This window comes from Sprattus sprattus, assembly GCF_963457725.1.
Source record: "Sprattus sprattus genome assembly, chromosome: 6".
In the NCBI taxonomy this organism is placed as follows: Eukaryota; Metazoa; Chordata; class Actinopteri; order Clupeiformes; family Clupeidae; genus Sprattus; species Sprattus sprattus.
In genome coordinates this window covers 26224359-26247879 of record NC_137925.1, presented here as the reverse complement: position 1 = coordinate 26247879, position 23521 = coordinate 26224359, and the positions used below count along the sequence as shown (strand labels likewise).

Genomic DNA, 23521 nt, shown 5'->3' with positions numbered 1-23521 from the left:
AAACCTCCCATGCTAAGTAGGTAAAGCAAGGTGTGTAAATGTATAGCATATCCTACTGAAGCCAACTGAACAGTTAGCAATGATAGCTTTGTTTTGCCTCCCCATGGCTAGCAACACCATATAGCCTAGTTTTGTTGTGTTAGGTAGCCCAACTGGTAGTCTAACAGTCTTATACCTCGGAAAAAGAAATGGCTGGCAGGTATCCTGTGAAATAGTTTAATCTCTGTTCTATGTCAATTCTCTGGACATTTTGAATGGTGTCTATTACAGTCAGTCAACAGTAGGGATGAACTTTTTTCAGACCGTAATAGAAACTCAAACGTCAGCGTGGGTGCCTCATCAGAGCAGTCCAAAGCAAATTAGAAACTCACTTCACATTTCTATGCAAAGTGAATCCAAATTAGAAACTCACTACACATTTCTATGCCAGGTTAATCCAAATTAGAAACTCACTTCACATTTTTATGCAAAGTAAATCCAAATTAGAAACTCACTACACATTTCTATGCAACGTTAATCCAAATTAGAAACTCACTACACATTTCTATGCCAGGTTAATCCAAATTAGAAACTCACTTCACATTTTTATGCAAAGTAAATCCAAATTAGAAACTCACTACACATTTCTATGCAATGTTAATCCAAATTAGAAACTCACTACACATTTCTATGCAAGGTTAATCCACAGACCTCATGTGAGGCAGACTTATCGAGTCAAACGACAGTCAGAGTGAGATAGTCAGTGCGTGCACATGATGGCAGTACTCCGATTTCGGCCAAGCCCCGATTTTTCTCTCCATGGGGGGTAAACTGCGTTATCTCACGGCACATGGCAGTGACAAATCCAGATCTTGGCCGCGCCAGTTCAAATCAAATGTGGAATGTTTACAAGCGGGCATCTGCTACCGTTGATTATACAGTAAATAAGTTGTGAAATGAAACAAAAACACACCACAGTTAAAGTTGTATTAGTATTGATTGATTAACGTCGATATGAATGGATTACATGATTTACAAGTGGTGGAAAAGTAATATGAAAATATTTGTTCACTGAATTACCGCGTTCTGTCCAAAACAGTTGCGTTTCAGTTTCAAAGTTTCGGTTTCAGTATTTCAACGTGAATGAGAGGGAGCACTAGAACTGAGCGTCTAGCAGCGATTATCATAGACATATATGATGCATGTATATGTCTATTGGCAGGATCTCAAGCACGTGCAAAAGTTGTTGTTGTCCAGTTGAAATCTAGATTCGAGAGACACATGCGCGCGTAGTCCGATTCTCAGCGTAATCCGATCGTTTATCCAGGGGTCTACATCGGAGTCCAGTCGGACTCAAGTCGGACACAGGAAAACTAGATTTGGGGAGACACATGAATCGGACTACAATCGGAAATTAAACACATGTGTCCGCACTGACTGAGAGCTGCCTCTGCTGCTGGGGGGGAGGGGTCTCTGAGATACTGAGAGCTGCCTCTGCTGCTGGCGGGGGGGGTCTCTGAGATACTGAGAGCTGCCTCTGCTGCTGGCGGGGGGGGGGTCTCTGAGATACTGAGAGCTGCTGCTGGGGGGGGGGAACTCTGAGATACTGAGAGCTGCTGCTGCCTCTGCTGCTGGGTGGGGGGGGTCTCTGAGAGCTGCTGCTGGGGGGGGGGTAACTCTGAGATGCGCAGGGCGAAGCCTCCTGGAAGTGCAGGTGTGTTGGTGAACTGGGTGAGAGTGCACGCACGGCGCTCTGGCAAATAATTCCCCCCCTTATGCCTCACTCCGCAGTCAGCTGTGCACCTCTCATGGCCTCACTGTGCCCTGTCTGCTGCTGGCAATCTCTCTCTCTCTCTCTCTCTCTCTCTCTCTCTCTCTGTCCCTATCTCTCACTCTCTCTGTCCCCCTCTCTCTCTCCTTCCCCCATCATCCCACTATGTTGCTGTCTAGTTCTTCCTAACACACTCTCTCCATCTTTCCTCCGTCACACAGCCACCCAACAACCAGAAGCTGGGTCTGCTGGAGGCCCTCTTGAGGATCGGAGACTGGCAGCACGCGCAGAACATCATGGAGCAGATGCCTGCCTTCTACGCCACGTCCCACCGAGCCATCGCCCTCGCTCTCTGCCAGCTGGTGCACCTCCTCATCGAGCCACTCTACCGCAGGTGAGCGGGCACTGACGTATTCACACGTATTCACACGCAGGCACAAACATGCTGGCATATAGGCATGCAGTTGCACGCACATATTTTCGCTTGCATCCCAACATATTTTTCTCTTAAAGACGTAATAGTCTTTGTTTAAAACGTCGCAATTGCTATATTTAATGAGAACTTGGCATTTGTGCGTTTCTCATTTCTCATAGGTGTTTGTGTATTAGCTCACGGTCATTGTTTTTGTTTTCTGGTTATTTCAGGGCCGGGTTGCCCAAAGGTGCCAAAGGACGCCACTGGAAGCCCCTGCAGAACAGTCAGGCCCCGCGGCGGGTGGAGACCTTCGAGGAGTTGTCCCGTGATGTCATCACCATGCTGGGCTACCTGGGCCCCCACCTGTCCCACGACGCCGTCCTCTTCGCCAAGATCGTCCGCCTGGGCAAGAGCTTCATGAAGGAGGTAGTGCCAGTCAGAAGCACGATCCAATCAATGTTCTAATTAACGTTCTAATGAACGATCCGATGCTCTCTGTTCAGTTCTTCTTGTCTCAGGCCCTTTGTGAGCAGGTTGGTGTTGGCAGAGCTATCACTGTCTCGGTGGATTTAGTTTTTCGACAATAGCCATTCCAGCATTTTGTTGTTTACCTACTGAGTCTGTGTACATGGCCCAACATGTTTGCAATGTCCTAATTAGACAGACGAGGGAAATACACAAATGTGTTCTAGTCAAATCTGTCAGAAGCCTTGTAGTATTTGAGCCTCATCCCCGCCACAGTTGTCCCTGAGAAATTGTGATTTTATGAAGCAGTGGCACACATGGGGTTGTGTTCTTGGGCTGTTGGGGCTCACACACACACACACACACACACACACACACACACACACACACACACACACACACACACACAACCGAGGCGGCCCCCTTTTTCCTACTTTCACTACTTTGGCACTGCAACATGAGCTGCTTGTTCAGTCCTCTGGTTGCCTGCTGTGTTCTGACTTGAGGTGACTTCATGTTACCAAACCCACTCCTCTCTCTCCCCCCTTTTTCCCCCACAGTACCAGAGCGACAGCAGACCTGAGGCCAAGGAGGAAATGGTAAGAGACCAGACCTCCACCCGTTGTTCCCTTTCATTTTGTGTGTGTGTGTGTGTGTGTGTGTGTGTGTGTGTGTGTGTATAGAGTGAGGGTGTTGTTGCCACCTTTCCTTTCTTCACCTTCCTGGTGCAGTATATTTTAAGAACATTTACTCACTCTAGCCAGCCTCCTGTGGCTTTGGATGTTTACTGAGCGCCCTTGCCTTGCTTCAACCCGGCAGCGAGCTTGTGTGTGTGAGTGGGCACTGCTGCTCTGCTCTGGAGCCCGGCTGGGGCGGTTGTCTCTGCAGCAGGTGTGTGTGTGGGGTGCTGCTTCTTAATCCTGTGATTTGCTTTTCACATTCCTTCTGTTCCTTTATCTCCATTTCTCTCTCTCTCTCTTTTTTTCTTTCTGTCTTTCTTTTTCTCTCTCTCTCTCTCCAGGACTCCATGTTGAGTTGTTTCCTCAGCATCTCCGATCAGGTCCTCCTGCCCTCTCTGACGCTCATGGACTGCAACGCCTGCATGTCTGAGGAGCTCTGGGGCTTCTTCAAGCTCTTCCCTTACCAGCACAGGTACAGCCACCACGCCCTGCCTCTGGAGCTCCTCACTCCCCTCCCTCTGGAGCTCCTCAGAGGCTCCCCCGCCCCCCTGACGCTGCTCCCTGCCTCTAATTGAGAGGGTATTGAGGCTGCTCCCTGCCTCTAATTGAGAGGGTATTGAGGCTGCTCCCTGCCTCTAATTGAGATCCCTAAAGCGAAACCATGTCCTCACGTTCTGGCGTGTTCCCCGCAGGTACCGGCTGTACGGCCAGTGGAAGAACGAGACGTACACCAGCCACCCTCTGCTGGTGAAAGTGAAGGCCCAGACGGTAGACCGCGCCAAATACATCATGAAGTGAGTCTACTGCCCCAGCACTACCCTTAAACACCATTCAAATAACCCCTTACCCCGAAGCACGCACACGCACACGCGCACACACACACACACTCAAGCACACACACACACACACACTCAAGCACACACACACACACACACTCAAGCACACACACACACACACTCAAGCACACACACACACACTCAAGCACACACACTCAAGCACACACACACACACTCAAGCACACACACTCAAGCACACACACACTCAAGCGCACACACACACACACACACACTCACACACACACACTCAAGCACACACACTCAAGCACACACACACGCACACACACTCACGCACACACACTCAAGCACACACACTCAAGCACACTCACTCAAGCACACTCACTCAAGCACACTCACTCAAGCACACACACACACACACTCAAGCACACACACTCAAGCACACTCACTCAAGCACGCACACTCAAGCACACACACGCACACTCAAGCACGCACACTCAAGCACACACACACACACACACACACTCAAGCACACTCACTCAAGCACACACACTCAAGCACACTCACTCAAGCACACACACACACACACACACTCAAGCACACACACTCAAGCACACACACTCAAACACACACACTCAAACACACACACTCAAGCACACACACTCAAGCACACACACACTCTCACTCACTCACTCTCACTCACACACTCTCACTCACACACTCTCACTCACACACTCTCACTCACACACTCTCACTCACACACTCTCACTCACACACTCTCACTCACACTCACACACTCTCTCTCACTCTCAAACTAATAACCCCAGGGAGAGGGCTGTTCTTGGAAACACTTTGCCTCCTAAATGGTGCAAAAGGTAATAAGATGCCTCATCCTCAGTGGCACCTTAAGGCATGGCTTCCTCCAGACAGGAAAGTTGTTTATTTAGTGACTCGTGTGTGTGAGCTAGCAACTTGTGTGTGTGTGTGTGAGCTAGCGTACGTGTTCACTTCCAAATGCGCCGTGCATTGTTAATGAGCCCTCCTAATGAACTGTGGGATTAAGAAAATTGCTACATCAGTGTCTTTTTGTTTTGTTTTTCCAATTGAGCCTGAATAAATAATGGTGTTTAGAGAGGTAATGAGCGGGGGAGTGGAGGAGGAGGTGGGAGGGGGAGGCCGTGGAGGTGAGAAGGAGGAGGTGGGAGGGGGAGGCCGTGGAGGTGAGAAGGAGGAGTTGGGAGGGGGAGGCCGTGGAGGTGAGAAGGAGAAAGAGGAGGAAAGGAAAGGCAGCAGGCCTTGGCGGGGAGAAGTGCGTGTGAGGACAGGAGAGCGAGAGATGAAGTGCAGGAAAGCGAGTAGAGCAGAGGATGGAAGAAAGGAAAGGATCTGTGCAGGACGCATGTGGGGTGGGGGATGGAAAGAGGAAGCTCTACTGAAGGAGAAGGAAACCCTAGATTACAAAGGTAAGGACAGGAAGGGGGGGACACAAGGTGTAGAGATAGAGAAGGTGAAAACAAGAGAAAGAGAGATGGAAAGAATACGAGTGAGGAAGAGAAAAAGAGGGAGGGAGTGAGGGACCTCAGACAAAGATCTAACCCAATGGCGGTCCAATCCAGCAGTATGAGTCTTGTTACCCTTAGTGTTAAGCTACTTGTTAACTGGTCCCCACACACGATGGTGCTCACTGCCCTGCAACCAAATCATCAAGAGGGAAGATGCTTCCCATTTAGGAGCAAGTTACGACATCATGTGCATGTTTGCTTTCGCATCTCAACTTTAAACACACACACACACACCCACACCACACCACGCCACGCCACAGCACACCACGCTACACCACACCACACACACACACACACACGTTCCCTCCACATCCCCTTGTGTGTACGGATACACGCTCCACACATTAGTGTGAGAAGTCTGTGTGTGTGTGTGTGTGTTTGTTCATGTTTTTATTTTATTTTGAAATGTTCTTTGTTGTGGCTCCCCCTGTAAGCCTGGGAGGCCTGTAATCAGAGCTGCTGGCAGCCCGGTGTATTTCCCCCGAGTCATCAGCATGTATGGCTGCAGGCTGCACCAGAGCCCACACACCTCCAGAGACCATCACTCCTGTCACACACACACACACACACACACACAGACACACACACACACACCCACTTCAGATGTGAGCTCCTCAAAACAGCGGAGAGCAGACTCTCAGTGTGCCGGGCCTGTGGAGCTGAGAGTGCTAGACTGGTGCTCACAGGGAGAAGGAATAGAAATGGCTTGGCTTGAGCACGCCGTACAAGAGCTACATTAGAATAGGGTTGTGTTGTTAGAAATGGACGTTTCTGTATTACAACAGGAGTGTACCTCATGAAACGGGTGCTGAACGGAGCGGTTTGTGCAAGGGTGAGGGGTTTAGCTCTCAGAAGGGGTCGGTTGATGTGGGGTAAGCCATGTCAGCCTTAGTTCATCAAGGGCACGTTTGACTCAGGAAAAACCTCCAAAAAAGCCCTAAAAAAAGAAAAAGTCTCTAAGTGAGTTTTTCAAACAAATCTCCGGAGGTAAGCACCTTGAGGTGAACTCTGGGGAGGAGAGGAGAGCAGGCTAAATGCATGGCTCAGCATCGCGGCTGTCCTCCCTCTGCGGGGAGCGGTGAGTGGGACACATTGGGGAGGAGGAGGAGGAGGGCAAGGGAGGAGTAAGTGTTGAGCCGGCAGGTGGAGGGCCAGCCTCGTCAGGGGTGAACGGGATGGTGGGGTGTACTCGGGGAGAGAGAGGCTGAGGCATCGGAATGGCAGGGGAGAAGGGTGAGGAAGCCTTGTGTGGGGGGGGGAGGGGGTGAGATGAGGAAGCCTTGTGTGGGGGAGGGGGGGGTGAGGTGAGGAAGCCTTGTGTGGGGGAGGAGGGGAGGAGAAGAGTGGAAGCCTTGTGAGGGGTAGGTGAGGAGAGGAGTGGAAGCCTTGTGAGGGGGAGGAGGGGGGAGGTGAGGAAGCCTTGTGTGGGGGAGGGGGGAGAGGAGAGGGGTGAGGAGTGGAAGCCTTGTGTGTGGGAGGAGGAGGGGGGAGGTGAGGAAGCCTTGTGTGGGGGAGGAAGGGGGTGAGGTGAGGTGAGGAGTGGAAGCCTTGTGTGGGGGAGGGAGGAGGGGTCCAGGTGATGGAGTGCTGGGCACTGCAGTGCTGCCGCAGAGGGGAGTTTTGGCGGGCACTGGAGTGGAAATTAAGTACTGCTCTTGATTCTTGAGGATTAGGGGAGAGCTGAGAGACACACACACACACACACACACACACACACACACACACACACACACACACACAGAGAGAGATAGAGTTGGTCTCATTTGATGGACATCACCACAGCTCTAGCTCAAAGCAGTAGGATTATCAGGGGATACGTGTTGATGTATGTTTTGGCACCCACAGCCCTGTAACTGCTCTCATCTGACGGTGTGTCGGCAAAGCCACACTGTGCACGGCGCCCCCACCTCACCAAAAACAGGTCCGCCAAGATCAGCCGCAGGTTCCGCAGGGTCGTCAGCTATTGGAATTCCGCTCAGTATTTGCCGTGCAACCACAGCAGAGTTTCAACTAGACGAAAAGAACCTTTGAAGCTGCAGTGTCAAGGCACTTAACTTCTTTGCAGACACACACACACACACACACACACACACACACTCACACACTGTTATTTGTGTGTGTGTGTTCCTGTGAAGAGAACATGGAGCACCCTCTCTGGCTCGGTCGCCCACCCATGAATCAGGCGGTGTCATCGTAGTCGCTGCATTCTCTCTGTTGAAGGTTAAGCAAGCCAATTATACTTCCCCAATGTGGTGGGGGCTAAGCTAAAGGATGCCCCCCCCCCTCATCTTTCTCCAGCTCCTTCCTGCTCTGTTGCATCACCCTTCACTCCTTCCTCATTCTTGGCCAAAATAATTTTTCTGTTCGCTGTCCCCATGTTTCTTTTCTTTTTCTTTTTTCACCCCATCGTTCCCCATCTTTTTTCCAACCCTCTTTTCTCATTTTCTCTCTCTCTCTCTCTCTCTCTCTCACTCTGTCTCTCTCTCTCTCTCTCTCTCTCTCTCTCTCTCTCCTTTCCCTGCAGCACCTCTCTCTTGCATTTTAATCAGCACCCGGTGCCTTATTAAAGCCAATGACACAGTCATGGCTGAGTGACCGGCACTGCCGAGCCTCCAACCCCCCCGCCCCTACACTGTGCCGAGTGTCTGCCTCCGCCTGTGTGCCTGCGCCTTAAAGACCCTCCACCTGTCTATGTGCCCGCGCCTTAAAGACCCTCCACCTGTCTATGTGCCCGCGCCTTAAAGACCCTCCACCTGTCTATGTGCCCGCGCCTTAAAGCCCCTTCTCCTGTCTGTGTGCCCGCGCCTTAAAGCCCCTCCACCTGTCTGTGTGCCCGCGCCTTAAAGACCCTCCACCTGTCTATGTGCCCGCGCCTTAAAGACCCTCCACCTGTCTATGTGCCCGCGCCTTAAAGCCCCTTCTCCTGTCTGTGTGCCCGCGCCTTAAAGCCCCTCCACCTGTCTATGTGCCCGCGCCTTAAAGACCCTCCACCTGTCTGTGTGCCCGCGCCTTAAAGCCCCTTCTCCTGTCTGTGTGCCTCCGCCTTAAAGCCCCTTCTCCTGTCTGTGTGCCCCCGCCTTAAAGCCCCTTCTCCTGTCTGTGTGCCTCCGCCTTAAAGCCCCTCCACCTGTCTGTGTGCCCCCGCCTTAAAGCCCCTTCTCCTGTCTGTGTGCCCGCGCCTTAAAGCCCCTCCACCTGTCTGTGTGCCCCCGCCTTAAAGCCCCTTCTCCTGTCTGTGTGCCCCCGCCTTAAAGCCCCTTCTCCTGTCTGTGTGCCCGCGCCTTAAAGCCCCTCCTCCAGCAGCATCCTGAGCCGCCATCGCTGCTCCGAGCCCAATCAGGCCCTGCGTGTCTGGGTCGGGAAAGACACCGAGCACCAGAGGTCCCACAGTTCCGCAGGAGTCCCCCTATTAAAAGTTCACACACAACTTGGAGGGAGGGAGGGAGGGAGGGATTTATATATATTTCTCCTGGGAACAGCTGGGTGCTCTGAGGGAGGCCGTGTGTAGGTGGTGGCAGCAGGTGTCTGCTGATCAGAGAGCAGTCAAACATGACCGCAGAATCTGCTGCACAGGAGCATCAGCGTGGCGCTGCACTGCGCCCCCACTAATTAAGCTCTGCTATACTACTACAGATTGGTGCCTTCTCTCTCCAAGCCAGTCGCGTCCATTCCCACCTACAGAATCAGTACATTAGTCTGTATTTGGGATGTTTCCCATATACACTATTTATGTATGTATGAAATGTGTGCATAAAACGGTTATGACAACTTTGATTTCCCCTCTCTCTATCTCTCTTTCTCTCTCTTTTCTTCCTCTTTTCAGACGCTTGACGAAGGAGAATGTGAAGCCATCCGGGAGGCAGATTGGCAAACTGAGCCACAGTAACCCCACCATCCTCTTTGATTATGTACGTGCTTTATCGACTGTGACTGCTGGAATGGTCCGGCAGACTAATGACAGCCTTTTAGCGGCCTCCCCTTTATTATCCGCGCTCCGCCATCCATTTTCATTGCTCCCTGTATTAAACAGGACATACATAAACCTGTCCACCTGTCTGGCCATGCTAACCAACCCCCCCATCCCCCATCCCCAGCATCATGGTGTAACCAGGGATGTTGCATTGGGGGTATCACTCAACTAGTCAGCAAGACTAACATCCTTGACATTCCCTGTCACAGAAGGTCTAGTGAAGGCGGGTGAGCGCTGGTAGTGTAGTAATTGTGTGCGACGGGAAGGAAGACCCAGCTAAATTTAGTCAGGGTTTAACCTCAAGGGGTGCTCGCTCAAAGTAAGTCGAGATCTGACTTACGTGCCGAACCAAACAGAAAAAAGAAACCCCCCTCGCCCGTCGGCGTTGCTTGTCGTGCCGCACACACACACACACACACACACACACACACGCACGCACACGTCTCCTGAGCGGAGATGGAAGAACCGCAGCTTAGCGCAGTGATCTCCATAAGATATTCGGATGCGAGGCGGCTGCCGGATTGGCTAGCTCTCGCTCGAAAACGGGTCTCATTAGCATTTCAGAAGGAATGGCAGAAGAACCGAGCCTCAGAACAAAAAGCCTAGATCAGCACTGATGGAGAGTTAGGTTAACCAAAGGAGGGGGTGGGGACACTTCTCTGTGGGGATATTCACACACATGCACCCAGCCTGGAAACAAAGGCCTGGATTTTTCATCCGTCACCAGTCGTTAGATATTGGGTATAATGATTACAGAGGCTGTGTTAAATTTTCTTGGAAAGGAATAAAAGGTCCTAAAAGACACCATTTCCATGTGTGAGGAATGAGAAACGCTGTCATGGTGGGTGGTGGTTGGGTGGAGGGGAACAGCATGGCAAAGGATGGAGGAGAGCGCTGACGGGGAGACGAGATGCATGCATGCGTGTGTGTGTGTGTGTGATTGTGTGTGTGTGTGTGTGCCTGCATGCATGTGTGTGTGTTCTTGTAAAACTAAATGTGTGTCCCTCTCTGGCCTCTCAGATCCTGTCACAGATCCAGTGGTACGACAACCTGATCGGGCCGGTGGTGGACTCCCTCAAGTACCTCACCTCCCTCAACTACGACGTGCTGGCCTGTATCCTTCACTTTCACCTGCAAACACAATGATCTGGGCTGGGCCCCCTTCTGCTGGGTTTTCTCTTCGTCGCTCTGCCCCTCTCTCTCGCTCTTCTCTACCTATCTCTCTCTCTTCCCCCCCCTCTCTCTCTCGTTTCCTCTCCCTCTCTTTCTCTCCCTCTCTTTCTTCTCTCCCTCCCTCTCTCTCTCTTCTTTCTCTCTCTCTTTCCTCTCTCTCTTTCCTCTCTCCCTCCCGCTCTCTCTTCCTCTCTTTCCTCTCTCTCTTCTCTTTCTCCCTCCCTCTCTCTCTCTTCTCTCTCTCTTCCCTCTCTCCCTCTCTCTGCCCTCCCTCTCTCTGCCCTCCCTCTCTCTCTTCCCTCTCTCTCTTTCCTCTCTCTCTTCCCCCTCTATCTCTTTCTCACTCTCTTTCTCTCTTCTCTCTCTCTTTTCTGTCTCTCTCTCTCTCTCCCTCCCTCGTTTTCTCTTTGTGGTATCCACCCACGTGCGCACAGAATAATAACACCATGGAGGCATTGCCGTTAATGAAGGGGTTTGAAGGAGCTGGCTGATCTTTCCCCCTTAAAACATGACAGAGAAGAGGGGATGGGGGGGGGCTGTTGTTTATTCACGCTTCACAGTTGATGAGCCGCAGCTCACCTTGTCAAAGTGAGGGATGTTGAAAAAACAGAAGAAAAAAAGCAGGAGCAATGGTGTACATACTAACTCCATTCAATGTCCTCTAGGCCTGTGAACCTCTGTACTTCTAGCGTGTCATTCATGGAACAAAGCGAGACCAACGTTGATCATTTTCAGTTCTTTACTTTCTAACGTAGTCGACTCTAAACGTTCACATATAAAAGACCCATTTTAAGCTCCTTTTAATTGTGATTGTGATTTGAGCTTGAAGTATCAGTGAGAAGAGTTGGGTTTTGGTTCAGTGTAGGATAATTGCACGATGTCGAAACCTTGACTCCACTTGTCATGCAGACTGCATCATCGAGGCGCTGGCCAATCCGGAGAAAGAAAAGATGAAACACGACGACACCACCATCTCATCCTGGCTTCAGAGTGAGTGTGTGTGTGTGTGCGTGTGCGTGTGTGTGTGTGTGTGTGTGTGTGCGTGTGTGCGTGTGTGCGTGTGTGTGTGTGTGTGTGTGTGCGTGTGTGCGTGTGTGTGGTCCCTCAGAACAAACAAAGGGCACTTAGTTCCCCATTATGTCCCAAAAGGGTGCATCTGCCCTCCTGGTGGTCAGATAGCCTGTAGAAGGGCCTCTTGTGCTTGGGCCATTTATGAAGTGCACTTCAGGGACTGCTTGCTTAACATTGCGTCATACCCCAATATCCATATTTAAAGATTTATCTTGTTTGGCTTCTAAATTTCTTTTTTCTCTAACTGATGTCAGCCCTCTGTTTATTTCTCCTTTGCCCTTGTGTGTGTCAGGTCTGGCCAGTCTCTGTGGAGCGGTTTTCAGGAAGTACCCCATCGAACTAGCTGGCCTCTTGCAATATGTCACCAATCAGCTCAAGGCGGGGAAGAGGTGAGTGTGTGTGTGTGTGTGTGTGCGCCAGTTCAGTTCCTGCCCTCAGGCAACACATTAAACATTCTTTCCCTGGAGTAGGAGCAGTAGAGAGAGAGAGTGTGTGTGTGTGTATGTGTGTCTGTGTGTGTGTGTGAGAGGGTGTGTGTCTGTGAGAGGGTGTGTGTCTGTGTGTGTGTGTGTGTGTGGTCGGGGGTGGGCGGTAAAGGCTGGCCAATGTGGCTCCGTCATCAGCAGGCCCAGGCTGGCTCCTGCCTAGTCAGCCCTGACCTGCTTTTCACAAAGCCTTGGCCATTGTCACAGCCGAGACACACACACACACACACACACACACAGCTGAGAAAGAGAGGCAGTCCTGACGAAGCCATTCCTGCTGACTCCCAGAATCCCTTTTAGTCAAACACTGCCCATTCTGAGGGACATGCAAAAACCTCCACACACACACACACACACACACACACACACACAGAGCAGGAGTCCCTATAACACACACACACACACACATTCAGACAAAGCCCTACCTCCTCGCCGACAAGCAGAGAAGAGGAGAGGCTCACTGATGCCGCCTTGCTGCCCCTTGGTGTTCCAGCCCCATCAGCACAGCCTGAATGAGCTGTGGGACCCAGCTGCTGGACAACACAAGCCCTGCCGCCTCCTTCACCTCTCCAACCCTCTCCCATCTTTCTCTCTCTCTCTCTCTCTCGCTCGCTCGCTCGCTTGCTCGCTTGCTGTTCCTTGACTCAGCAGTTAGCATCAATGGGCTACTCCTGTGCTAGTAAATGTGCCTTTGTCAATTCCTCCTTGCTATTGGATGCACTGTGTTTGGTGTTTGGGACCTCCATCCCTCCACACACAGTCACAGGGAGATGTGGACAGTCCAATGTTGAACCCAATTCCCCTCAAGCACCCTTTTGCTTCTCTTTTCATGGCAAGCTAAATCTCCTGAAGGACCTCTGACTCTTCTTGGGTTTAAAGATGGATTGGATGTGTCGTCTCTGTATTCTGTAATAAAAGAGAGTGTTTGTGTTTTGTTAGCTTCGACCTGTTGATCCTGAAGGAGGTGGTGCAGAAGATGGCAGGGATCGAGATCACGGATGAGATGACTCAGGAGCAACTGGAAGCCATGACCGGAGGAGAGCAGCTCAAAGCTGAGGTTAGAAGTTACAATTTCTCAGAGGTTGAATACAGCTTTGTGACTCATGGGTACAAGAAACCTCTCCTACGCCAAACAGCAAGACTACCTATAGCAGCTGATACAGAGCAGAACTTTGGTAGTTGTTCTGACAGTCGTAGCCCACTGACCAAAAGCTTATGGACATGCCCCAGACTTCCAAATATCAATACTACCAGCTTACATAGTTTACGTAGCTTATGTGTAGCCTAGGTCTCTCATCTTAGCAACAATGGGCTGATATTTGGTCAACTTTTCAAGGAAGGCTATGTCCATATTGAGGTCATAGACACATGCTACCTCAAGGACTACTACCTCCCTTTTAACCCTAGTCCAAAATATCATCAGGGGTGTTAGGGATGTTGCAGAACACATCATCAGAGCTGTTAAACCAATCTGGCATTATACAGGAGTGTTCGTACATTGACACATTTGGGGGAATACCCTTAACCGTACTAGAAATGAGGTCGACAATGCGGTCATGGCATGCTGTATAAAGTCCTATGTACTTATTACAGCCATTAACAATATGAGCAATGGATTCTAAATGTTGGTTGGGATTAGAATGCATTATACAGTGTGGATGATGATTGTGAGGGTACCACAAAGCCAGGTTGTATTTAGTTGGCAACACCTGTAGTCTGGCTTTAAACAGTAAAGCAGAGGATGTCCTCTCCTACTGCAGCAATCCTGTACATTGTATGAGAAACAGAGTGGTCAGCAAAGTCAGTGCATGCCAACTTCCCCTGCAGTCTCAGTCCAGTCCAGTGTTGTTTTGTCTCTGCCTGGTTAATGTTCAGGAGGGACTTTCTTATTGTTGTTTTTGGTAGACAGTACATTACTCCACATTAACAGCTGGGTCTGTGACAACTGCATCAGACGCGCCTGAATTTCCTTCCTCCCATTTCAGTCGAACTGCCACTCTTTTGCACAGGTCATTGAGGTCCGGTCAGTCTGTTCGAACACAATAGCCTGCAGCTTGGGTGTCCAGCTTGCCATTACCTTTCCTCCTGAAGCCCAGGAAGTTCTCCTGGCCAGCATTTGCCAAAGGGACCTTTCTCCTCCTGAGGTCCATTAAGAAGGCTCTGGCTAGCTCTCGAGGGGCAGCATCGTCGTCGTTTAGCATCCTGATGAGGTGTGTCACTCAGCCTTGTGATGGTGTAGGTCCACTCCACATAAGGGACACCGAGCCCCCCCTCTTTGTGCGAGAGAAAGAGTACATCCCGAGTGGAGTGAGTGTTCAGTCCCAGCCATCTCCTGACCGCTACGAGCCTACGACTGTTTTATTGTTCATGTCTTGTAGAGCATTCTGTTGGATGTGGACATTCGCAAAGTGGTGTGTCTCTGATAGCCTCCAGTTTCATGACTACATGGAGGGGGGAGGAAACAATCAGATCAATTCTGTTCTTATAGTCACAGGCTAGCTCCTGTATTGGCTCACCCCCACTCGCCTGCAATGTTGAACTTATGGCCCAGATAGGTGTAAGTCCTGAGTTTTGCACCAGGGTTTACCAGTTTGCCTTGTCTAAGGAGCAGCCGTTGTGTTGAGTAGGGTACCTTCCAGTTTAGACTGGGAGCCACTGTTGGAGGATGTGGTGCTGTCTTTCTCAGGTCCAGTGTAGACCAGAACCAGACATGATCTCTGGGTCTCTCCCAGGTCCACTGCAAACTAGAACCAGACATCATCTCTGGGTCTCTCCCAGGTCCACTAGACTAGAACCAGACATGATCTCTGGGTCTCTCCCAGGTCCAGTGTAGACTAGAACCAGACATGATCTCTGGGTCTCTCCCAGGTCCACTAGACTAGAACCAGACATGATCTCTGGGTCTCTCCCAGGTCCAGTGTAGACTAGAACCAGACATGATCTCTGGGTCTCTCCCAGGTCCACTGTAGACTAGAACCAGCATCATCTCTCCTTGGTCAGCGCCCCAGTCTTCACTGTTTTTGCCCTTTGAAATGTTTGGCCATTCTAAGCGTTCTCCCCCCCCCCCCGCGGTTGATGGAAGTGACTGCAAGCAGCTCTGTACACCTTAGCTCTCATCCTGCCTGCCTGCCTGTCTGCGTATCCTCCACCAGCCTGTGCAGCTGTCACCTGCCGTCCTTCCTCTCCCTCCCTCCCTCCCCTCCTTCCTCTTGTTCCTCCTCAGTGGGAGGGCTTTCTCCCCCGCGCAGGGCGGTGGCTGCCTGGGGCTCGTCTGATGGGCTAATCAGTAAAACACTCTTCCCTCTCGCTGGGCCCACGAGCGGTCAGGGTTGGGAGAGCCATCAGAATGTGCCCTCCGGTCCTGCTAGATTGCTCACCAGAATTTCAGCCGGGGAACGGTGGCTAGTCATCAATGTTTTGTCAAGGTTCAATGATCATATGACATGCATGTGTGTCAGTTTGTTGCAGTCATTTTGTGTGTGTGTGTGTGTGTGTGTGTGTGTCTATGACTGCAGCAGTAGCGCACCGGTACTCGGCTGAAGGTCACAGTGTCCGTTCCCTGAGAGTGAATGTATTGACGCAATGTGCTTTTTATTTCCTATCCATTGGTTTCAGGTGGAGCCTGTTATAGGTGCTATGCAAGTATTTTAAGTAAACGTGTGTGTGTGTGTGCAGGGCGGGTACTTTGGCCAGATCAGGAACACGAAGAAGTCATCCCAGCGGCTGAAGGACGCGCTGCTGGAGCACGAGCTGGCGCTGCCCCTCTGCCTCCTCATGGCACAGCAGCGCAACGGCGTGGTCTTCTCCGAGGGCGGCGAGAAGCATCTCAAGCTCGTGGGCAAACTCTACGACCAGGTGAGCAGCTCAGGGTGGCTAGTGGGCAAACTCTACGACCAGGTGAGCAGCTCAGGGTGGGGGTGGGCAAACTCTACGACCAGGTGAGCATCTCAGGGTGGGGGTGGGCAAACTCTACGACCAGGTGAGCAGGTCAGGGTGGGGGTGGGCAAACTCTACGACCAGGTGAGCAGCTCAGGGTGGGGGTGGGCAAACTCTTCAACCAGGTGAGCAGCTCAGGGGGGTTCTGTGGGGTTGGGGGTGGAGGACTGTTTGGAGAGGTTGACTTCAGAATGTCTATCTGCTCTTTGTGACTGTGTCTGAATTGCATGAATGGTTGAAATGAAAAAGTCACATACACACATTTGAGTACACACTAGAGATGCGCGGATGGGCTATTATTTCATCCGCAACCGCATCACAAAACGCATGATCCGTCCGCTATCCATCTGCACCAATTTTTTTGACCAATTTTCAAAACCGCACCCGCCCGCCATCCGCCTTTTGTTTTTAGGCATAGGCGCTGTGACGCGAGGCTAGAAAGTTCTTGCCTGTTCTTGAAAGGAGACTGATCCAATGCCGCAAAGATATTTAAAGGATAAAGCCCCTAGTATGAAAGCCTATTGGCTATGTTGTAGCCTATCCCCAGAATATTATCAGTGAAGTGACGTCTGTCTCCGATCGATGCACAGGGAGAAACTTTAAAATAGCCAAGCACATCGGCAAACCTGACCTTACCATAGGCTAGTAGGCCTACACTTTTTTATCATTGTAATAAAATGCAATTTGGTACACCATTTTAATATGGTAATATAGCCTACTGTTTTTAGTTTAGAAGGAAACGCGAGTCTATTAATTCCGAAATTTCACCGCATTGTAGGCTTTATACTGTAACAACCCCAACACTTGCCTGCTTGCCTTGCAAATCAAAGTTTTCTGACTATTTTTCTTACCTTCTTTCTTAGCTGGTGATGTTACTGAGCTAGAAGTTTAACTTGTTCATCTCGCGCTGCCAATGCCCAATGTCACTTCTGAGTCAAATCACTCCATCATCTCTTTGAAATTCCTTATTCCACGAGTGGTAGGCTACAATGACTGGCTGGTTTTAAAATATAACTAATAGCCTAACGAAACAAAATAACCCAGGCAGTTTCATCTACGACACGTTAAGGCTTCTTCCAATACTGACAGCTGACTCATAGCTTGTAGGTTTGCGGCGTTGCAAAGAGACGCGACATGATGGGGATCGTCACTTAATTTAAACTGTTTTGCTTCCTTTGTTTGCTTTGTATGCATACACGGAACAAGGCCAATTTACTGCCTGAAGAAAATTTGATTATTTCAAAATGTGCTTGGATGTAGGTAACGACATTTAACAATGTGTATATATTTTGAATTTCGTTGGGTAAACCGCCACCCGCCCGAATTTAATTAAAATATAATTTTTTGTCACGTCATCCGCCCGATCCGCGGTTTATCCGCGGGTGCAACCGCCAACCACGCATCTCTAGTACACACACACACACACACACACACACACACACACACACACACACACACACACACACACACACACACACACACACACACACACACAAACAAACAATAGACAGCCCAGCTGTACGCTTTGATCATGATTCAAGGTAAATATCATCAAAACATTGTCTCACCTCATCACTTGGTAGTTTGGGGCTGTTTGCACCACAGATGGGTCTAAAAACCCACCAATCAGCTGCATTTTGTGTGCCTGGATTCAGTGTGTGCCTCGGATGACTGCCCTCCTCCCCCGCCCCCACCAGTCCCTCTTACACACACACCCCAGTCCCCCCTCTTGTTTCCTCTGAATGTCACAAATTAAAGCTTTCAGGAAAAGAAGTCCCGCTGCAGCTCGCCATTGTCCAAATAATTACCCGCAGTGTGAAGCGCATTGCGCAGTCGTTCCCCCCCACACCCCCTCTCTCCTCTCTTCTCTCGCCAGTGCGTTAACCTCACCGGGGTAGCGCTCTTAATTATTCATTTCTGCTTGTTTTCTCGTCGTGCAGGAAGTTACAAGCTGTTCATTACAATCATCTCCAATGTGTCAGAACCCCCCCCCCCCCCCCCCCCAACACACACACACACACACACACTGAACAGCCTCCCTGATTCTCCCTTATCCTCAGAAGCACCGAGCTTGATCTTCTCATCTTTAGACATTTAATATGCATTGAAAGTGATTACATGGTTTATGCATAAGCCCCCACCCACCCCCATTTCATTTTTTTTTCTTCCCTCCCCCGACTCCTTGTGTGTAAAGAAATTTGCCTGAAATGCTTGATAGAAAAGGGGCTCAATTGGTGGTTTTGCGTGGTATATTATGGGTTGGGTTGCAGCACTCAGGCATACGTGCTGCCCCCCCCAAGCACTCCGCTGAGTTGGAGAGCAGGCTAACGCTTCCTGTTTGCGTTGCCAGAGTGATTGATCTCAATTGGAATGTGGGCTGACAAGTCGTGTCATTTATTTGGGTATATGACTCTTGTCCCGCCCCTCTCTGAAATGAAGACGTGCTGAAGTTGGTCACGGTCTTCTGTGCGGCTGCATGTTCAGAGACTTACAGCCAAGGGGAAGAACTCCCTGCAGTGTTGATACTTAGAACCAGCAGCAGTTTTTTTTGCATTGGGACAAGGCGTACAAATAAATAAATACAACTCTGGGTTTCAGTGTGGACTGAAGTTGAAGGGTGGTTGTACAAAAAGCCTGACCTGTATGTGCGCAGACATCCTTATGTTTCCCCTCAGTATGTCTAAATAAACTTTAGATTTGAGCTGCTGCATTTCACTCGTGAGATTATTGGCACCAAAGGTGACCAAAGCCAATATATACCAATCCAAGCTGAGCGTATTCAACCTTTTTTCATTTAAAATATGTCACAGAACAGAACAGTGGTGCTAGCAACCTACTCAGTTCGTGCTTGTTGTCTACCATTTCACATACCTCCCAATCTGAATATCTGTGAATTTAATATACGGCTCCTCAGAATGTTACAAAAAGATCCATTGGTTTGAATGGGCCACCACAATGTTCAGAGGTCTGATATGTCTTTATATTGATCGCTGGAAATAAAGGAATGACTGCTGCCATTGGCAGCAGGTTTTGTGCTTCTAATTCACATGTTTCCTATCATTCCGCAGCTCACTAACGTAACGGAAACTCATTGTAGCTTGGAAGTCAGCAAGTAATACAATGCAGCACCTGAAACTTTAAAGTTTCTTTGTGTGGAGAACAATTAGTTTTCTTAGTGGAAGTCACGAAACGGCAACAAAATCATTAAAAGAAGGTATTTTGGAGGACTGTCTTCCGTATAAGAAGCAAACGGGAGGATGTATAGTCTGCCGCATGTCAAGGTCCTGTTCATCCCGTCAGGAATAGTTTTCTGATACTGACCGGGGGACTATACATTATCCTTTACATAACACGCAGGCTCAGCAAGATCCGGTGGGTACGTTTGAGCACGAGTAGCACTGATGTGCAGTCAGGCGTGGATCGCCGGAGTGGGGGAGAGGTCCATTCAATCCGCACTGAGGGCGCAGTCTGTCCTGGACCAGGGTTCAGCCGTGGTCCCCGTGGCCTCTGGTCAACCACTCTGACCCTCCAAGAATCCCCCAACCCCCCCCCCTCATGCCAGTCACATGGCTGCTGATGCAGAAGCACCCTCCAAAACCTCTCCACCCAAAGGACGTGTCCCCTTCTACACACATCTAGCTCCCCCTCCCTTCTAGATGGTTGCGTTTCTCTTCCTCCTGAGGTTCCAAAAAAAACCCTCCTCTGCCTCTTGCTGTACCGGGTAATGCCTCGGGGGGTGGGGGGGGGTGGCGGGGTGGCGGGGTGGCGGGGTGGCGACGTCACTCCAGGGCGCTTAGAGGAGCAGAAAGGCCAATCCAATCTGGCCGCTTTGATGTGCGCTTTTTTTTCATGGTTACCCTGCTCTCTTTCTCAAACTCCCTCTTACCCCCCCCTCCTCATTCCCCCCCCACCAGCCAATATCCCCGTCGCGCTTAAAAGTCTAAAGGCTGCCCCCTACTTAACGAGAAGCTGTCCAGAGATTTGATGTGGCAGCTGTTCCCTTCCTGATGCAGGGGAAGAGACAGAGGGGGAGGGAGAGAGGAAAAAGAGAGATGGAGGGAGGGGGAGAGAGAGGCAGAGGGAGGGAGAGAGAGGCTGAGGGAGGGAGGGAGAGAGAGAGAGGCTGAGGGAGGGAGGGAGAGAGAGGCAGAGAGAGGCGGAGGGAGGGAGGGAGGGAGGGAGGGAGGGAGGGAGGGAGGGAGGGAGGGAGGGAGAGAGAGAGAGTCCTGTGTAAGTCTCCCACCAGATGGGAGCTCTTTCAGGACTAGCACCCCTAGAGTTTCACGCGGCTGCCATCTTGTTTTTAAATATTACCCCTCCATCCCCCCCCCTTCTCCACCGTTGTTAATTCCATGGCTCTGATTGGGGATGTCAGCCATCCAGCATAAGTGCGCCCCATTCTCTCACACACACACACACACACACACACACACACACACACACACTCTCTACCATTTGATGCATGGTGAGAGTGTAAGTGTGCCTCATTCCCACACACACACACACACTCTCCCATTTGATGCCATGGTGAGGGCAGACCCGCACTCTGTTCAGACCCTCGCCTGGCTTCTGAGCAGCGCCTCATTGCAAATGCAGCCCACGTCAGGCTCTCCAGGAACATGGCGGCGGTTTGTAAATACGGCTCGCACCTTTTAATGTGTCCCCCACTGAACCTCACTCTATTTCTGTTCTATTTCATGATCAGTTCACCATGACACTTTCTTTTTAAAATGTATGTATGTATTTGATAATATTTATTTCGGTAGAACCCAAGGGAGGAGATGAGAATGTGGGTTTTGAATCTGAAGCAGTGAGTCGGAGCCCAGTTGTCCTAACTCCACCTCACGCGAGCTGCATCCAAATATTTACATTTTTGTGATGTCACCTCTCGTTGTTGCAGACATGCTTCAGTGGCCCTTGTTCCTGCCTATTGTGGAGTTTCTCTAACGCGCTCGCCCCCCTCCCCCCTCCCTTGAGTCAGTTAGACCAAATTGCTTTAGTGTGCACAGCATTGATTCGGGGGGCAACTGCCTGTGATGAATGGCTTTAATAAAACAAGGTGCAGTTCCCCAAATAAATGAGCACGAGGAGGATTTATTAAGAACATCTACATTTTTGCTGGGAACTCAACGGCACACAGGGGGATGAATGCATTTTCCCTCTCTCGCTCTCTCTTTCTCTCTTCCTCCCTCCCTCTCTTATTCCGCCCCTCCCTTCTCCTCTTACTCTGTCCCTGTCTGCTCCTCTTCGGTTTCACTTTGTGTTGCTCTTCATCAGTCTGCTGAAATCACTCAACCCTCCCACCTCTCTGACATTCATCTTTTTATGAACCTTCACTTCTGTGGACTTAACAGTCATGGGCAAATATGCCTGTGCTCAGACAAAATGTGTCAAACGGAAAGAAACGTGTACACAAGACCTGTTTTAACACATTTGTTCCTTTTTTCCCCTCCTCTCTCTCTCTCTCTCTCTCTGTCTCTCTCCCTCCTTCCAGTGTCACGACACGCTGGTGCAGTTTGGCGGCTTCCTGGCATCCAACCTGAGCACGGAGGACTACATCAAGCGTGTTCCGTCTGTGGACATCCTCTGCAACTCGTTCCACACGCCACACGATGCTGCTTTCTTCCTGTCCCGCCCCATGTATGCCCACCAGATCCTGGTGAGGACCCCCCCTCTCTCCGCTTTTGCCTATCTCTCTCTCTCTCTCTCTCTCTCTATCTCTCTCCTCTGTTTGTAGACTAAGGTTAGTTGTTCCCTTACCCCTTTTTCTATTGCTTGCCCATTTATATATATTATTCCCTCATATACAGGTACATCTTGCAGGAGCTGCTAATTGGGTTAGAATCTAGCGTCAGCCCAAGATCTATTCTTCTTTGTTCTGTTCTGCTCTGCCCATCTCAGCCCAGTCCATTTGATTGCTATTCTGGAGGGCCAGTCTGACTGGAGCTTCCTCCTAGATTCTGTGTTAAAGCCAGGGCTTCGCAGAGCGACTCCTGTGAAACGTCTCAGTGAGGCTGTCTTGAACCCTTCAGAGATGTGTCTCCACATTAAGATGTGCTTTTGATCACAGATCAAACAATGAAAGGCTTGACTTAGAGCAGCCTTGACCGGCCTGGTGTGGGACTGCAGCTGAAGCTGTAGCAGCATGGCTGTGTCATGGCGTCTTCACCCAGGCTCCATCCCTCTCTCCTTCCCCATGTGATTGCAGTATCCGACTGCAAAGTAGAATCCCCTCTCTTTGTCTCCTGTCACTCTCTCACTCACCCTATCGTGTTTGGTGTCTCTCTCTCCTTGGCCCTCCCTCCCTCTCTCACACGTGTTTGGTGTCTCTCTCTCTCTCTCTCACCCGCTCTCTCGTTCTGCTCCCTGTCTCTCTCCCTTCCTCTCTCTCACATGTATTCTCCCTCTCTCTCTCACCCTCTCTCGTTCTGCTCCCTCTCTCCCTCCCTCCCTCTCTCACCCACTCTCTCATTCTGCTCCCTCTCTCTCTCTCTCTCTCACATGTATTCTCTCCCTCTCTCACCCGCTCTCTCGTTCTGCTCCCTCTCTCTTTCTCCCTCCCTCCCTCTCTCTCACATGTATTCTCTCCCTCTCTCACCCACTCTCTCATTCTGCTCCCTCTCTCTCTCCCTCTCTCACATGTATTCTCTCTCTCACATGTAGTCTCTCTCTCACCCTCTCTCGTTCTGCTCCCTCTCTCCCTCCCTCCCTCTCTCACCCACTCTCTCATTCTGCTCCCTCTCTCTCTCTCTCTCTCACATGTATTCTCTCCCTCTCTCACCCGCTCTCTCGTTCTGCTCCCTCTCTCTTTCTCTCTCCCTTCCTCTCTCTCACATGTATTCTCCCTCTCTCTCTCACCCACTCTCTCATTCTGCTCCCTCTCTCTCTCCCTCTCTCACATGTATTCTCCCTCTCTCTCTCACCCACTCTCTCGTTATGCTCCCTCTCTCTCTCTCTCCCTCTCTCACATGTAGTCTCTCTCTCTCTCACCCGCTCTCTCGTTCTGCTCGCTGTCTCTTTCCTTCGCTCCCTCTTTTCACCCTCTAATGAGATTTAGCTCGCCGCTTGCCACAGAGTGCTGTATGTATTCACTTTGCAGAGTGTTGTCATAACATATTTTACCATCACGTTTGATGCACATTTCTCATCGCATGCTGCCCCCCACCTCTCCATCTCCCCCCTCTCTCTCCATCCCCCTCTCTCTCTCCACCCCCCCCCCT

General features: G+C 50.5%; 1 protein-coding gene across 2 annotated transcripts in view; it reads left to right on the top strand.

Moving 5' to 3' along the window:
- thoc2 (THO complex 2) overlaps positions 1-23521 on the top strand; it is a 60526-nt gene that overhangs the window by 12842 nt on the left and 24163 nt on the right. For both annotated transcript variants that reach the window (XM_080840982.1, XM_080840981.1), the window contains exons 11-22: positions 1972-2144; positions 2396-2591; positions 3191-3229; positions 3652-3782; positions 4003-4104; positions 9490-9574; positions 10657-10750; positions 11719-11799; positions 12173-12269; positions 13305-13422; positions 16041-16220; positions 21796-21960. In XM_080840982.1, coding sequence (XP_080697108.1) covers positions 1972-2144; positions 2396-2591; positions 3191-3229; positions 3652-3782; positions 4003-4104; positions 9490-9574; positions 10657-10750; positions 11719-11799; positions 12173-12269; positions 13305-13422; positions 16041-16220; positions 21796-21960 — 1461 coding nt within the window. The remainder of the gene's footprint in view (positions 1-1971; positions 2145-2395; positions 2592-3190; positions 3230-3651; positions 3783-4002; positions 4105-9489; positions 9575-10656; positions 10751-11718; positions 11800-12172; positions 12270-13304; positions 13423-16040; positions 16221-21795; positions 21961-23521) is intronic.